This window comes from Ictalurus punctatus, chromosome 28, assembly GCF_001660625.3.
Source record: "Ictalurus punctatus breed USDA103 chromosome 28, Coco_2.0, whole genome shotgun sequence".
In the NCBI taxonomy this organism is placed as follows: Eukaryota; Metazoa; Chordata; class Actinopteri; order Siluriformes; family Ictaluridae; genus Ictalurus; species Ictalurus punctatus.
In genome coordinates this window covers 25,966-41,839 of record NC_030443.2, presented here as the reverse complement: position 1 = coordinate 41,839, position 15,874 = coordinate 25,966, and the positions used below count along the sequence as shown (strand labels likewise).

General features: G+C 41.5%; 1 protein-coding gene across 1 annotated transcript; it reads right to left on the bottom strand.

Annotated features, from left to right (window-relative positions):
* Window positions 1–386: 386 nt before the first annotated feature.
* On the bottom strand, window positions 387–14,635 carry rnf128a (ring finger protein 128a). Its single transcript, XM_017459532.3, has 7 exons — window positions 14,041–14,635; window positions 6,485–6,729; window positions 3,864–3,935; window positions 3,405–3,487; window positions 2,740–2,836; window positions 2,438–2,645; window positions 387–1,380 (listed from the first exon to the last, which is right to left on the bottom strand). Exons 1-7 carry the CDS (start codon window positions 14,447–14,449, stop codon window positions 1,307–1,309), a joined length of 1,188 nt encoding a protein of 395 aa, XP_017315021.1. The 5' UTR covers window positions 14,450–14,635; the 3' UTR covers window positions 387–1,306.
* Between the last annotated feature and the right edge of the window lie 1,239 nt (window positions 14,636–15,874).

Below are 15,874 nucleotides of genomic sequence, written 5' to 3'. Positions count from 1 at the left end.
CTCTACACTTAAAGGTCATAAACCCTGTTACCGGTTTCAACCCTGTTAGCTTTATGTCAACCCTGTTACCTCAGTTTCAACCATGCTACCCTTGTGTCACCATTGTTCTCAGTGTCAACCTTGTTACCTTAGTGTAAACAGTGTTACCCTCATGTCAACTATAAAGTGTGTATCTCCATGTGGTATCTGTGTACTGTGAAGTATCTAGCGCTAAATTTTGGGAAAATGTAGAAAAGTAAAGTACAAGTTACACTCTAAACACAAGCTCCATTAAATCATCTTCAGAGAAATGCTGTTACTACACACTTAGTAGAGTAACTGATACTGTAGATAATAATATCCCGCTCATACCTAGGGACCAAGTGGTCAGACGGACATACACACACTTTCATGATAAAAGGAGACTTTATTTACAGTTTACATTTTTATATCAATATAATTTGATTAAAATTACATCTCTTATTTAACAGATCAGCTCAGTAGTTCATAGAGTACAGAAGATACCAATAAGGCCACATTGTGAAGCGCGCACACACACACACACACACACACACACACACACACACACACATATATATAAAGGACACTTACATTTTGATATTTTGTAACAGTTTATAACATTTTAATAATTTTAAAGTTTTTTTGAAAAATAGCAAGCTTTTTGTGCTGAGTGACGAGCGTGTCTGAGTCTGTGATGGCGGAGCTTAAGTATAATCTGAACTGTATAACATTACCACTAGCTTCTGTTTTTATTTCTTTAGTATTTGTGGGCATAAAACCCAGTTATGCTAGCCAGTCACCTACGCACAGCACTAGTTAACATAGCGAACATTAACGTTACCTCCCTAGCAGTCGCTATACAGCATTAAAGAGCCGATCAATCTGAACAAGTGGAAAGAGAAGCTAGCGGGGATGTCACGTGATTAAGTTTAACAAATTTACATAAGCTGCACCCATATTGAACCAGGAACACTGGTCACATGGCAAAATCAGTATATACTGAATGTGTGTCTGTGTGAGAGAGAGAAAGAGAGAGGTAACGCTACACATGTCCAGCAGAGGGAGCTGGTAAACTGTGTGTTTCTCCAGTACACAGACACGCGCACACACAACCCAGACATAAAGAGAGAGAGACTTTCCTCCCATTAACCACAGCATGAGGTCATTAATTAATTTACTCACACAGAGAAATGAAACAAAATGCATTTTTAAATCCATTCCTGTGACTGTAAATGTATGTATAGTGTATGTGAACATGTATGTGTATGTGTGTGTGTTTACAGTCGCAGTGTGCTTGGCTGGTCTCCTAGCTGCGAGTTTCACTCTCAAAGGCGGGGTTATCGTAGTGCGGTGGCACTTCCAAACACACTGCCTCCAAACCTGCAAGCCAATCACAGCACAGGATACAGTCAGAAAAGCCAATCACAGCACAGGATACAGTCAGAAAAGCCAATCACAGCACAGGATACAGTCACTCAATAGTACCACCGTATGGACGAGTACCTCTGCACTGAGGAGCACGCCCTTCTAAACAGTTAGGGCAGTCTTTCGGGGATGAGACATTAGTCTGAGGTCTTAACTCTCTGTGGTCATTAAAAATCCCAGGACACTTATGGTAAAGAGTAGGGATATAACCCTGGGGTCCTGCCCAAATTCCCCCATCGGCCCTTCTTTATCATTCCTTAATAATCCCCATCTCTGAATTGGCTACATCACTCTCTCCTCTACTCTAATATCTAGTGTGTGGTGGGAGTTCTGGAGCAATATGGCTGCCATCCTGTCATCCAGGTGGAGGATACATACTAGTGGTCTCCCCCCATACAGTGTAAAGCACTTTAAACTTATAAAACTGTAGCCAAGTAACTTGAAGATTTCCAGAGAAAATCACCATGAAACTTGCTCTGTATCTCCACAGGTCAACTCAGAGACAAGACCAAGACCAAAAACTGCTCCTCAAACTGTCAGCCACCGAGATCAAATGATGAATAGGAGATGATGGACCAGAATTTAATTTCCTGATATTTACATCTAAATTTGTTAAACAACTTAAAATATGGCACCATTTGTTTGGAACAAAAATATTGGAACATGTTTGGAATGTCCTACAAATGACCGGACATATCTCAAACCCAAATGTCTTCAGTGTATAGTAAAAACAAATACTGGGCTTGCTGTTCCAAACCTTTCAGAGGGAACTGTAATGACACACCAGCGCACGTTCTAACACCATGTTTCCATCGAACCCAGGACCCCCCCCCCCCCCCCCCCCCCCCACACACACACACACAGAGTGAACAAACTAGCTTATTAGCAGCAGCTTCTGGAATTCAGCAAGACATGCTGAAATACAGTGTGAGTGTGTGTGTGTGTGTGTGTGTGTGTGTGTGTGTGTGTGTGTGTGTGTGTGTGTGTGTGTGTGTGTGTGTTTGCGTCTCACCTTCATGTGCGTGGTCAGCAGGACCCAGCTGCTCTGTTGCATGCAGAGATTCATATCCGGAAAAGGCAGCATCGCTGTGTGTGTGAGACTCGGAATTGGGGTGTATGCTGGAGACTGAGTCGGAGTGCGTGTGAACGTACTCAGTGCTGCTGGGAAACGAATGCAAATCAGAAGTGACCGTCGACATGTGCTGCTCCTCAACATCCGTCTATAGAGAGATGAGAAACTCTCATGAATCTATTTGCACACACACGCACACACGCAGACGCTCGCACTCACGCACACACACACGCACACCTCACCTCTACTCCGAGGGCTTTGAGGATGTCACACTTGCACATCGGGCAGGTCCTGTGCTCCATCAACCACGGCTCAACACATGCCTTATGGAAGAAATGACTACACACACACACACACACACACACACACACACACACACGGTAAGACTGATAATGTGCTATGGACACTGAATTCTCTCCTGCAGGGTTTCAGAATGTAAAGTTTCAAGTCCAGAGCTCTGAGGTGTACACTGGCACTGCAGAGAACCCTGCACCCTTTTCACTCTCACCTCATGCAGTGCATTCTGGGAATTACAGTCTTCGTGATATTCCACAAACTCCACATTTTCACATTTCAACTGCAAGACACCAGTCCACCAATAGTGTAACAGAGGTCATTTCCTACTGCCTAACTAATATTCTCTACCCCTAACCCGTTAACTCCAAATAGTGAGTGTGAGAATAGTGAGTGTGAGAACAGTGAGTGTGAGTATAGTGAGTGTGTATATGTGTGTGTGATTATAGAGAGTGTGATTATAGTGAGAGTGTGTGTGATTATAATGAGTGTGCACTCAGTAGTAAACACAGATATAGAAACAGTAAGAGGATCTCTGACGTCTCAGAGAACTGCTATAACCTATAAAATTTATATAGCAATAAAATGATCATACAATAAAACCAAGACGTACTTGCATGTAAGGACAGAGAGCACGTCTCCCGGTTTATAAGACTCAATACACACAGCACATGTGTCAGCATCTGGTCCTGTCTCCTACACACACACACACACACACACACACACACACACACACACACACACACAGTATTCATGTTTAAAGTTTCTCAATAACAAAAACAGAAACAAAACGGCAAATGTGTATACTTAGATGATTAACACATACACACATACGTACATATACATATACATACATACATACACACACACACAAACATACATACACATATATATATATATATATATATATATATATATATATATATATATATATATATATACACACACACACACACACACACATACATACATACATATATTATATTATATATATATATATATATATATATATATATATATATATATATATAAATATATAAATACACATTCACGTATACACACACACACATACCTTATCTCCTTGTTTGAGTGTGTGAACCTTGAGCTGACCAATCGCTTTCTTTGCTTTTGCCTTCATCTGTTTCTGGAGTCACACACACACACACACACACACACACACACACACACACACACACACACACACACACTCAGTCAGTCAGTGAGGGAGAACTCAGTGTACTACTGTGTATTCAGATTTTTATCTGTTGTTCATATGCATGTGACACTTTTGCAAGTGGAAAATCTGGCTTGGTCACTTCCTGTATATAACTCTGTATTTCCTGTAGAAGAAGAGCGCCACAGTATGGATCACATGATGAACCAAAACGTTTGACTTTAATGATTTCTCAGACAAATCTTACAGTCCGTGTGGTACGACACTGTCTCCCCTTTCACAACTTTAGTTCCCATGTACTACCAAGAACCAGAAAACACGGGGCGCACACGTGAGAGTTGCACACGTGAGAGTCGCACACGTGTCGCAGCACAAACAACGCCAAAAAAAACAACAATAACAAACGTGTATGAAAAAGGAACAACTTGTGAAAAAACAAGTTAAAGACTTCGCCGACGCCAATGCAGTTGCTCTAAATGTGCAGAACTCGTACATTAATAACGTACAGCAGACAGACCCTTGGGTCGCTGGATTGGACACACATTTAGTCTGATTTTAATGATCTTTTACAACCGGACTCACACCGACATGGCCTACCAACCAAGGAGAAATGCAACCAAAGCAGAAGCATGGCAAAAGAAGAGAGCTACATGCTAGGCTAAATGTTAGACCACATCTGTCTAGCTTACTGTCAGTGAATGTTCACTTCCTGGAGTATAAGCTAGATTAGCTCATGACCAGGATCACATGACAGTGTGAATTCAGAGACTGCTGTGCTCTTATTATGATGAAAACCTGGATATCAGAGACGACATCGATCCATCCACCGCGCAGTCCGGGAAGAACAGGGGTGGTGGCGTTTGTATATTTGTCTGCAACAGGTAGTGTTCGAATGTAAAGACTGTGAGCAAACACTGTTCACCTGATGTAGAACTGTTGTTATCGAAATGCAGACCCTTTTATCTGCTGAGGGAGTGTACTACTGTACTGTGTTTATACAGCAGTGTGAAGTGCATTTACGAGGTCACTTTGATCAGTAAGAACACATCTTACTGCATTCGTCTCAGGCAACACCAAGTATGCCCTTCATATATCCATCAAACAGGCCAAAAGACTGAAGCACACAGAACACTCCATTCATGATCTCATCGGCAGATTTGGGCGAGACTCCATGCTCCATGCTTAAAGGCTGATGTCTTTATGGATATATTCAACCTGTCCCTAGCACAAGGGTCAGTACCCACCTGCCTGAAGTGGGTAGTGGGGCTGATAAGACGGCGTATAGAGGGGACGTTGTGCCAGAAAAACAATCTCTTCCTAAATGCCAGCAAAACCAAGGAGATGATTGCTGATCCATGAAAGAGGAGAGAACAGCACATCTCGGGGCACAAGGTGGGGGACACCCTGGACAGGGAGGATTAGGGTTAGGGTCCAGAGCCTACAGCGCATGTCTCTGGACTTGGGGAGGAAACCAGAGTACCTGGTGGAAACCCCGAAGCACGGGGAGAACATGCAAGCTCCACGCACGCAGACAGGACTCGATCCAACAACCCCGGAGGTGCGAGGAAAATGTGCAATCTGCTAAATATCATAATGCGTTTTAAGTACATTTTAAACATAAGTACTAGCCTTTCACATCGGAACTAAAAACACTGAAGAAACAGTACATGCCAACAAGAGACTAACTACAAGCAACACAAGTGACGGGATGCTCGCTAACATGAGTTCAGAGTAAAGCCTCACCCTAATGTCTGACCCCTGACCATGTAAGAGGAATGTAAAGACTGAATAGAGAGTGAGCTTTTACACTGATTCATTTGTTCCATAATTCAGAACATGTTTTATCTGGTTTTATTCCGTCACACACACACACACACACACACACACACACACAGACGGGCACACACACGTTTGCAGTGGCTCATGGGATAACACTGTTTGTGCGGTTTTGCAGCACAGCAACATCAACTTCCCAAATGCTTCAGAGCTGCAGAGGGAGCGTTTACTGGAGCACAGTGTTACATCAGCATTTCCAACACACACACACACACACGCACGCACGCACGCACGCACGCACACACGCACGCACGAGGAGACACCCTGAGCTTCCACAGCCAACATCAGTATCTGACCTCACTAATGCTCTTGTGACTGAATGTACACACAGCCTGTACACACGCTGAGAGGAATTTATTAAACGTTGATTATTTTTGTACGTTTAATTACATACTAAAAAATGGCACATTTTCTGTTCTATAAAAAAGCTTAATCATTATCATCACCTAAATGCTATATTTTTATTTATTTATTAAGCATGCAAATTTATATTTGTATAAACAAATGCAAGTTTTTAGAAAATCTTCAAATACAAAAAAAAATACCTGTGAGAACATCAGCGGTGTAATTATAATTCTGTTTAATTCTTCCATCAGCCAATCAGAACTCACACCAGGCTCAAAGGCCAGGCCAATGTACACATCTTTAATGGTTTATTTCTGTGATTGAGTGAATATTCGAACCTGTTTGTTGTTCTGACGACGTATGTTGTTGAGTCTCTGTGCAAAGTAGAAGATGAAGTAGCACACAGTTGCCGTGGTGATAATGAAGAAGGAAATGGAGATGAATAAGATGGAGTAGTGACTCATCCACAAGCCACGCTGAAGCCCCACCTCTATTGTCATTGAGATGGACACATCACACTGCAGCAGCTTCACCAGCTCTGTTCCATCAACATTACCGATCATCACCGCCACGATCGAGGTGCCTACACACACACACACACACACACACACACACACAAATAGATCACACACCAAGTCACAACAAAGAGATCACATACCAATTATAAGAAAAAAATCCTCAATGGAAATGAAATATCAGACACACCTCCCCACCAACCAATCAGCTTTAGGGTTACAGTACACTTTAGTATTTTTACTTTTAACTATATATTTTCTTACTCTTCCTCAAATAGATATGTTCTATGCATAGTAAAAGGTCGGTTGTACCGGACCGGAGCCGAAGTTTCTCTTTTCTTTTTTTTGCTGAGTAAGAAAAGTTCAGAAAGCAGGAGGGCAGTTCTCAATAGTTTTTTGAAAGTTTTTGCTAGAATGTTTGCAGTTTCTTGTTTTGAAGTCGAGTGTGCCGTGCTGTTTGATGTGTTGTATTTGTAGACTGCTGTTTTTGTATGATGGAGTACTTGTTGTCATGCTGGAGACGAATCTTCTCCGGTTTTCATTTTTACTTCATTTTAATTCTTATTGCTCGTGCTTTCCTCATCTTGAGTTTGATAAGATTTTCAGTTGCTGGATGTCTGAAGTCTTTCAGTTTTTTCCTGTCTTTTATAGCTTCCTTACATGCATCATCAAACCATGGTAGTCATCTATGTTTTATATTTAAAGATGTTCTTGGGACGGTGTTATCAGCTATAGATATGAGCGATTCAGTGAAAGTATGTATTCTCTTTGTACATTTGTTTCTTCCTTTCTGCCTTTGATGGTTACAATAATTGGGAAATGGTCACTTCCACAGGGGTCGTGCCAAACTTTCCATGCTAGGTATAAAAATAATTCAGGTTGACAAATTGTTAGGTCGTTTGCAGAGTACTGTAAATAGGTATTCAATCCATTATTGAAAAGACAGAAGTTGTGGTTATCTATAAAATCTTCAATCTTCTTTTCTTTTGTGTTACAATGATTTCTACCTCACAATGTGTTATGACTATTAAAATCTCACATGAGAATAAAAGGAGATGGGAGTTGAGCAATAAGGTGATCTAAGGGCATGTGTCAGGTTTAAATTGGGAGGAATGTAGATAGAGTCAGCTGTGATGGTCAGACGTGCTGCTATTGGCTGCAAGTTGCTATTAATATTTTTGTGACTATTCATCACATCTTTTCTTATTAAAATAGCTGTACCACAGGAAGCCCGCTTGTCATTGGGACTGAAGGTTTTAATTTTTTTTTTTATTATTTTAAGAGAGAGAGTACCGTCTGGTGGTAATTGTGTTTCTTGAAGGCATACGGCTAGAGGGTTAATAATTGCAGTTAGATGCTGCAACTCTGTAAAATTTGCCCTGATACCATGAGAGTTCCGTTGGATGAATTTTCCATTACCTCTTAGGGAGAATAGGGACTGTTTTCTTGGTTAAGCCTTCAGGGGATGGACTTCTACAATGGTGTTCATTCTCTTTCATTTCCTCATCTTTTGGTTGTTTTGTTTTTGAGGTTTTGTCCTTATCGTTGTTTTTATTTGCCTTTTGGTTTCCTGTTATTGAGCTTTGACTGGAGTGAATGTCATTTAGAAGAGTTTCGTTCTGGGTTCCTGTGTACTTCATATTTGGGGGGGAATATCACTACGGATTGGAGTTTGTCTTTACACATCCAGGTGATATCTGTCTGGCAATCTATTGTTCTCACAGTTTGTTTGTTTTTGCAACAGAGGCAAAGGTTTTATTTAGCGTAAAAATAGGCGAAACATCCACCATTTTCTTTGCTTTGAGGTAACTGATTCTCTTAATACATCTGATCTTCTGTATTTCCTTTTCTTTGCTCCACATGGGACACTGTTTTGATGCAGCTGAATGATTACCTGAGCAATTACAACATTTTGATGGTTCTTCACAGCTCCCTTTGTCGAGACCTACCTCCCCACAGTTACAACAGGTGTGTTTGTTGCTGCAGCCATAAGATCCATAGCCGTACTTTTGACAGTTGAAACACCGTAGAGGAAACTGGGTACAAATAAGTCCACTGGAACACTTAAGTATCCAATTCAAAGTTTATCTGGGATAAGCGGTTTATTAAAGGTGTGGATGTACGTACCAGTTTTAATCTTTTGCTCTTCTCTCTTGATTATCATTCTTTTGACGTTCAGTACTCCTTGGGTCTTGAGCTCATGTGTTATTTCTTCTTCATACACATCATCCAACTCTCTAGTTCGGATTACTCCTTTACTGTAATTCAAAGTTAAATGAGGTCTTTATCTGAACTCCAGGTAACATGCTGGCATGTAGTAGACTTTCAGCATTGGCCTTTTTACTGCATTCCACAAGAATCTGTCCAGATCGTAGTTTTTTCACTTCCTTTACTGTTCCCGCTATTCCTGTAATACCTTTTTGTATAGCGAAAGGGGAAAGTTTGATGATTGGAGAATCTGGAGCAGCAGTTTCAATGATGATGAATTTTGGCCAGTCATCATTACTCGGCACAAGAGCAGGCCTATTTTCTGAGGTATTATCAGTATCCAGGTCCAAGAAAGTATTTTTGAGGTGTGTTTTGTAGCCATGAGTTTTTAGTTTCGTCATCTGTGCTCCCCACCCATATTTGATGTTCAGCTATAAAAAGTATTCCCAGGGCATGTCTTGACCAGCCAATTGATTGGGTCGAGCCATTCCAACCTCCCGCCTAGGTGACGTATGAGCCAAAGTACCGTGTGGAAATAGTGGAAGCCACAGCAAACAACATTTCTCAAGGACCAAGATCTCTTCCTCCACTTACACAGGTCACAACTCACGGCAAACGAGTCGTCTCTTTTCCTTCTTTCTTATAACTGAGATGGGATAAGAATCTTTTACACTCCAGATCTTTACAGAGGGGTGGTTAAAACATTTTGCTGTAACCCTAGCGTGGGGGGGGGGTCTTTGAGGAGACGACCCTAGCGCTATGGAGGGAAGGAGCGTGTTGGTTTCATGGGCTACAATCATAAAGACAGGTCCCGAGCCATACCCATGCATGCATTGTACAAATATGTAGTTCATCCATAGGTAATCCCTACTTGATCAACCAAACGGAACCTCGGAGTGAGAGACCAAAAACAAGCACTGAAAGAAAGAGCACACCATGTCTTCATGGAACTCACTTTGTGCAACAGAGGCATCGTCATGCTGGAACAGGTCTGGGACTCTTAGTTCCAGTGAAGGGAAATTGTAATGCTACAGCGTACAGAAACCTTCTATACAATTGTGTTCTTCTAACTTTGTGAATCGAAGCTAGCAGAAGATGGTTGAAAGAATGATAACCGATAAATAGCATCAGTTTGTTATGCTACTCTCATCTTCTTGTTTATAAACACTAAAGAGGTCTGTACATTGAGAAATTATGGATATTTATGAGTGTGCAACAAGCACTTCCAACTGGAGGACTATGAAAGCAGAGTTACAGGGTTGTCCATCAAAGAAGATCCAAAATGATGTCTATATTTAATACAATGTGAATACATGTGCTGTAGCTAACTTCAGTTACTTGGCTCAGTGTAATTTTGAAAGACCTACAGGTGCTTTCAGGGTCCTGCTGCTCTTCTCACTGGTGCAGTTCTTTTGTATTTTCTGTTTCAATGTCACGTTGCAAAAGTAAGTCCTCATCCATTGAGTTCTTTCTGCTTCACTAGAATAATTTACTTACTAAGCAAAGTGACTGCTTATTAGCAGTAACAAGCTAGCTATCTGGCTGCCCTGAACATACCATTATTGAATGAGCTACAGCCACATTCCCCATCCCACCCAAATATCCACCATAACTGTTGTAGTCTTTTACATTGTGTCCACTTCCAAGATGCGTAATCAGGAAAAGTTTACCCCAGCAAATATATAGTTTGGAGGGTCGCACCATATGATCAATTTTTAAAAACATGGCCAATTAGTGTTGATGAAAATGTGCAAACTCAATTAATTGTATATTTTACATGAAAATATATGTACACTATTACAAATATTTCAACAATATTATACCGCTTAATCTTAACACACAGCAATGTCACCTTATATCTCCTCAGCTTAAGACGATGGAACAAGAATTTCAAGTTTGTACCTGAACCAGGAACAATGGAATGAAAAACACACACACACACACACACACACACACACACACACACACACACACACACAAGGTTGGTGCAGGATTACCAGTGGTTGTATAACGCCACTCACACTGAGGTCACTGAGCACAGGTCTATAAATCATTAAACGAACACACACACACACACACACACCCCTAAAGAGAGACATTATTATCAATTCAGGTTCAACGTTCAGAATATACTTGAGCTTTCGAGCTGCATGGAAATCAAGTGAGAGTTCAATAATTATGTGGTTAATGACAATCAGTTAAACAACTCTGAACTGTTTGTTATGATGATGAACATTTACTAAAATCTACTTGAAATCTATTTTTTCTGCTAAGCCAGAGTTTAAGTTTGACATTATTCTTAGACCTGACCTATGTGTACTAGCATATGAACATGTTTTAATGGAGACCATAACTTCATTCTGTGATTGCTCTGGATAAGAAAGCAAGCTGAATGCTGTAAATGTAAATGAAATTTGGTCTCATATTCTGACATCTCACACATGCTTGTTCCTCACACTTCATTTCCTTCTACTGTCTCATCTTCCATTTCTCCCCTTTTCTGTGAGGAGCGCAGGGTCTGAGGCGACATGAACGCTCATATGTTTCAAAACATCTTTTCTTTTTTTGTTTTTTTCGTCAGGACTGCGACAATTACTTGACAAAAACAATAATCAATAAATAATAAAAACGGTTGGCAAAAAATTGTCATCGGTTCATTAGTTGGACTGTTATGAAGGACACTGTGGTGCTATCGCACTTCATTTAGACTAAAAACACAGTTGATGGAAAAAGGAGGAGCCGGTATCAACAAAGCAAACCTGCTCCAACATATGAGAACAGGTCACATGACACTACACTGTTGACCTCATGACATTGCACCTTTTAACTCTTAATGCTTATTAACCACCAGGTGGGTTTGTGAGATCCCGTGTAAAATGCAAATGTCTCATCATGGCCCCTAACTACCATCGATGGACGAGAGTATCGCATGTGACTTTGAGGTGGGGGAAGAAGTGGGTGTGGCCAGATATATGTAATACGTGGTGTGTACATGTTACATCATTACAGCGGAAAAAATACTGGAAGGCGGTTACAAAGCGGCTGTTGCTACAACTGCTAGTATTAGCATTTATTCTGTTTTATTTATTTATTAAATACTCATTAACTAAATCAGGATTGTAAATAAACGTAATGAGCTATTATCTGTAACCATGTTCATTAAAATAAATCATATGTGCATGTGCTTTGTGTTGAACAGCAGCAGAGAGAATTGTTGTATAGTGAAGTTGCCCTGATAAACAACACAGTTTCATTTTCTTCATTTAAACCAGGATGTGTCTTCATATGTTTCTACTTATGTAAAATAAAATACCTAAAATATCGGTGACATCATCAGTGCAGACTCAGTAAGACTTGATAAAGTGCTCCACAGACCAGTTATCAGGAACATTTTCTGCTGCCTAGAAATACTGGTTCATTATGGATCTGATGTCACAGGGATTTGGGGATTGCTCAATTTTGTGTGCCTGGCCTGTGGAAAAAAAAAGCCACAGGCCTCAAGGGGTCATCTTGTCTAGTGCAACTAGTACTCTTACATTCTGAAGCAGATTAAATCATACTTGTAAGGTTGGAACAACTAAACCTAACCATTTTACAGCAAACAATGCAGAGCTCATCGAAAGAAGAATGGGTTTATGTGGATTTGGTGCAGAAGATTATACAACTCCAATTCCTAAAAGTTGGGACAGTATGGGAACTGCAAATAAAAATGAGTGATTGGTAAACTGTGTTCACCCTTTGCTGTATTGAGAACCCTACAACAGCACATTATTTGATGTGCTTCTGTCCATCTCCGTTGAGGCCGAGCCCAGAGAAGTCGGCGACACTTCTGGACAGTGTCGATGTATGGCTTCTGCTTTGCATTGTAAAGTCTTAACTTGCATATGCGGATGCAGCAGCGAATAGTGCTGACTGAAAGGTTTACTGAAGTATTCCCAAGCCCACGATGTCTGTTACAGACGCATGCCGGTTTTTAAGATGGTGACCTCTGAGGGATCTGATATCGCTCAGTAATAAGTAGTTTTCGGAGACTGACGGGTTCCTTGTCGTTCCATTCCACTGTGCTGCTGCCACGTGATTGGCCGATTAGATAACTGCATGAATGAGCAGGTGTACAGGTGTTCCTAATAAAGTGGATGGTGATTATATAAATCACACATACACTATGATCACACTGTTTAACTTTTTTCATTTTCTACTCTCTTTAGGTTCAGTATTTCCTTCAGGAAGCCGCTAGACCTCAGACTAAACACTCTGCTCTGTAATACACACTTAAATAAACTCCAACACTGGGGAAGTGACTGCTGTTCTCGCAGGGCCGCAGTGTGTTCCTGTTTTTAAGACTTGTGGTGATCTTCTCTAGAATAAGGATAAAAGCATCTACTAAAAACCATCAATTTAAATTTTAAGTCTTCCACAGTTACCAGTTTCTCTCCTCATTCCAGCACGTACTGTGTAAGAGCCCAGATGCAATGCCAAGATGGCTACCGAATGAATAAACATGGCTATGAAGACTTGGACAGCTTCACCACAGCTGCACACTTTGTACTGTTTATCATTCACTCACCAAACTGGAAAACAACATGGTTCTTTTATCTAACAATAAAATCTGAGACAAACACTCTGGCACACAGATCTTATTTTACACAACAAGGCCCTGATTTACTCCGATTCCAAATAATGACAAATAAACAGTGTGTGCAGTCAGTGGGTGAGTTACAGGTATCACTCCTGGGTTTGACTTAAGACAACATTCACCATGTTACACCTGTACACACACCAAAACAACATGTTTAAAACTATGCTTTCTGCTTTTATACTTTCTTGTGATTTCTGTAAACAACACTAAAAATGACCTCTGCTTTTCAGAATCCGGGTGTGAAGGAACCTCCGGTTCACAGCATCATTGCAGCAGAGTAACACAAGAAAATTATTTACTTTAGATGCATTATTGTTTCATTTTTTACACATAATCTGAATTGTTTGTAAGAAAATATTGCCCATTGTTTTTTTCTGAAAAGTCACATGAACATGAATGAACACACACACACACACACACACACACACACACACACACAGAGTCAATATACAGTATTTTCACAGATCACATAATGATGTAACGTGCCCAAACAACCCCACCGGATGATTACTGAAATAGAAGGCTACAGCACCTGGATGTGACATCTGGATGACCCGGTTGTCGGAACCATAGTCGTTGAAGATGACTGCCGCCGAGGCTCCGTTGCGCGCGGCCGCGTTGATCTTAGACGTGAATATACATCCGTTGCCCCGCTCCACGAGCGCTATCCAAGGCGCGGAGCTCACGGGGCGCTCGAACCTTGTATCGTTGGCGCATGCGTGAATCGGGTCGGCAAGGTACACGGTCCCGGTCACGGTGTAGGTCGGTGACTCAATACCGTACAGCCCCATCTCCTCGCGCCGCCACGTCGTCTGGTTAGTTTCGGGGGAAACGAAAGACACGTTAATGTAAGCCGTGCTAAACGCGGAGACTTGCGCCGCACTGGAACTGCACACCTGTAGGCACCACACCGCGAACAACCACCGACAACAGAGTCCCATAGCGCGAGCTCTCTCTTTCTCCCGTGTGTAATCTGAATTAAAAACAACCCGGGAACCTGAACCGGTTACAGACGGAACTGAGTCTTGAAGTGTCACGTTTAACCCGCACTTTCGTTATGAACGTCTGCTATACTTCTCGCTCCCCGCGGACAGGTATGCGCGAACTTCAGCTCAGACCACGCCCACTTTCACTCGGAGAAGGCGGTGCCATGGACCTGCAGCCACAGCGCGCCATGATTGGCGCTCTGTTGGCAAAGTGAGTGATTGACAGGATGCTGACTGAAGCAGGAAGTTTAACTTCGCCCTTTCAACAATCGGTGGTCTGAAGCGCCACCTGGCGGAAGTACTGCAGAACTTCCGGTCGCATCACGCAGTCCAACACACTCAAGTAATTCTCCAGAAGGATAAACTTCATTATCCGGAAACAGACTTCCCCAGCACCCCGCCTTATGCCCGATGCTCCTTGGGATAGGCTCCAGGTTCCCGGTGACCCTGAAAAGGAAAAGTGGTATAGAAGATGGATGGATGGATGGATGGATGGATGGAGACTTCCCCAGCTCTGCTACAAACTGTTACTCTCTTGCATTTCTGAGATCCGTATCTCAGGAGCTGCATTATCCTGGTTCTCGTCCTATCTCAAGGATAGGCCGTACTACATCTCGATGCACAATAATAAATCCCCCACTGTCTCACTCAAACATGGTGTTCCTTAGGGTTCAATTCTTGGTCCATTATTATTTATTATTTACATGATCCCTCTTGGACAAACCATCCGTCGACACGGCTTTAACTATTATTGCTGACGATATTCAAATATATACATGTTGCCGGCCAGACTCTGTTCATCAGACTGCCTCATTATCCTCATGTGTTAATGAATTGAAGGGCTGGTTAAATTCCAACTTTCCCAATTTGAGTAAAACTGAGATAATAATTACTGGCCTCTCAACTCTAACTAGAAATGTAATTGGCCCTAGTTTTTACATTGATGGTACTTCAATTTTTCCACCTGCCACAGTCAAAAACTCAGACATCTTTCTTCCTTCATTAACCCTAGATGCTTATATTAGCAAACTGTCTAAAGCAACATTCTTCCAACTTCACCATATCGCCCAAATCCGTCCCTATGTTAGCCAGAAAGATACTGAGTCCATGCTTTTATATCTCCCGCTTACATTAGATAAAAAATTCTGCTGTGAGAGTACTAACTTACACTAAACGATCTGCAAATATCAATCCCAGCATATATAACCTTCACTGGCTACCTGACGCATCCCGTATTATAAATAAAATTTTATTGCTTATATTTTAGTCACTCCATGGTCTTGCTCCTTCCTACATTTCTGAGTTACTCTCTCCTTACATTCACATATTCGCTCACTCAGATCTTCTGGGTGTGAACCTTTCCTTGTTCCCTGATTTCAC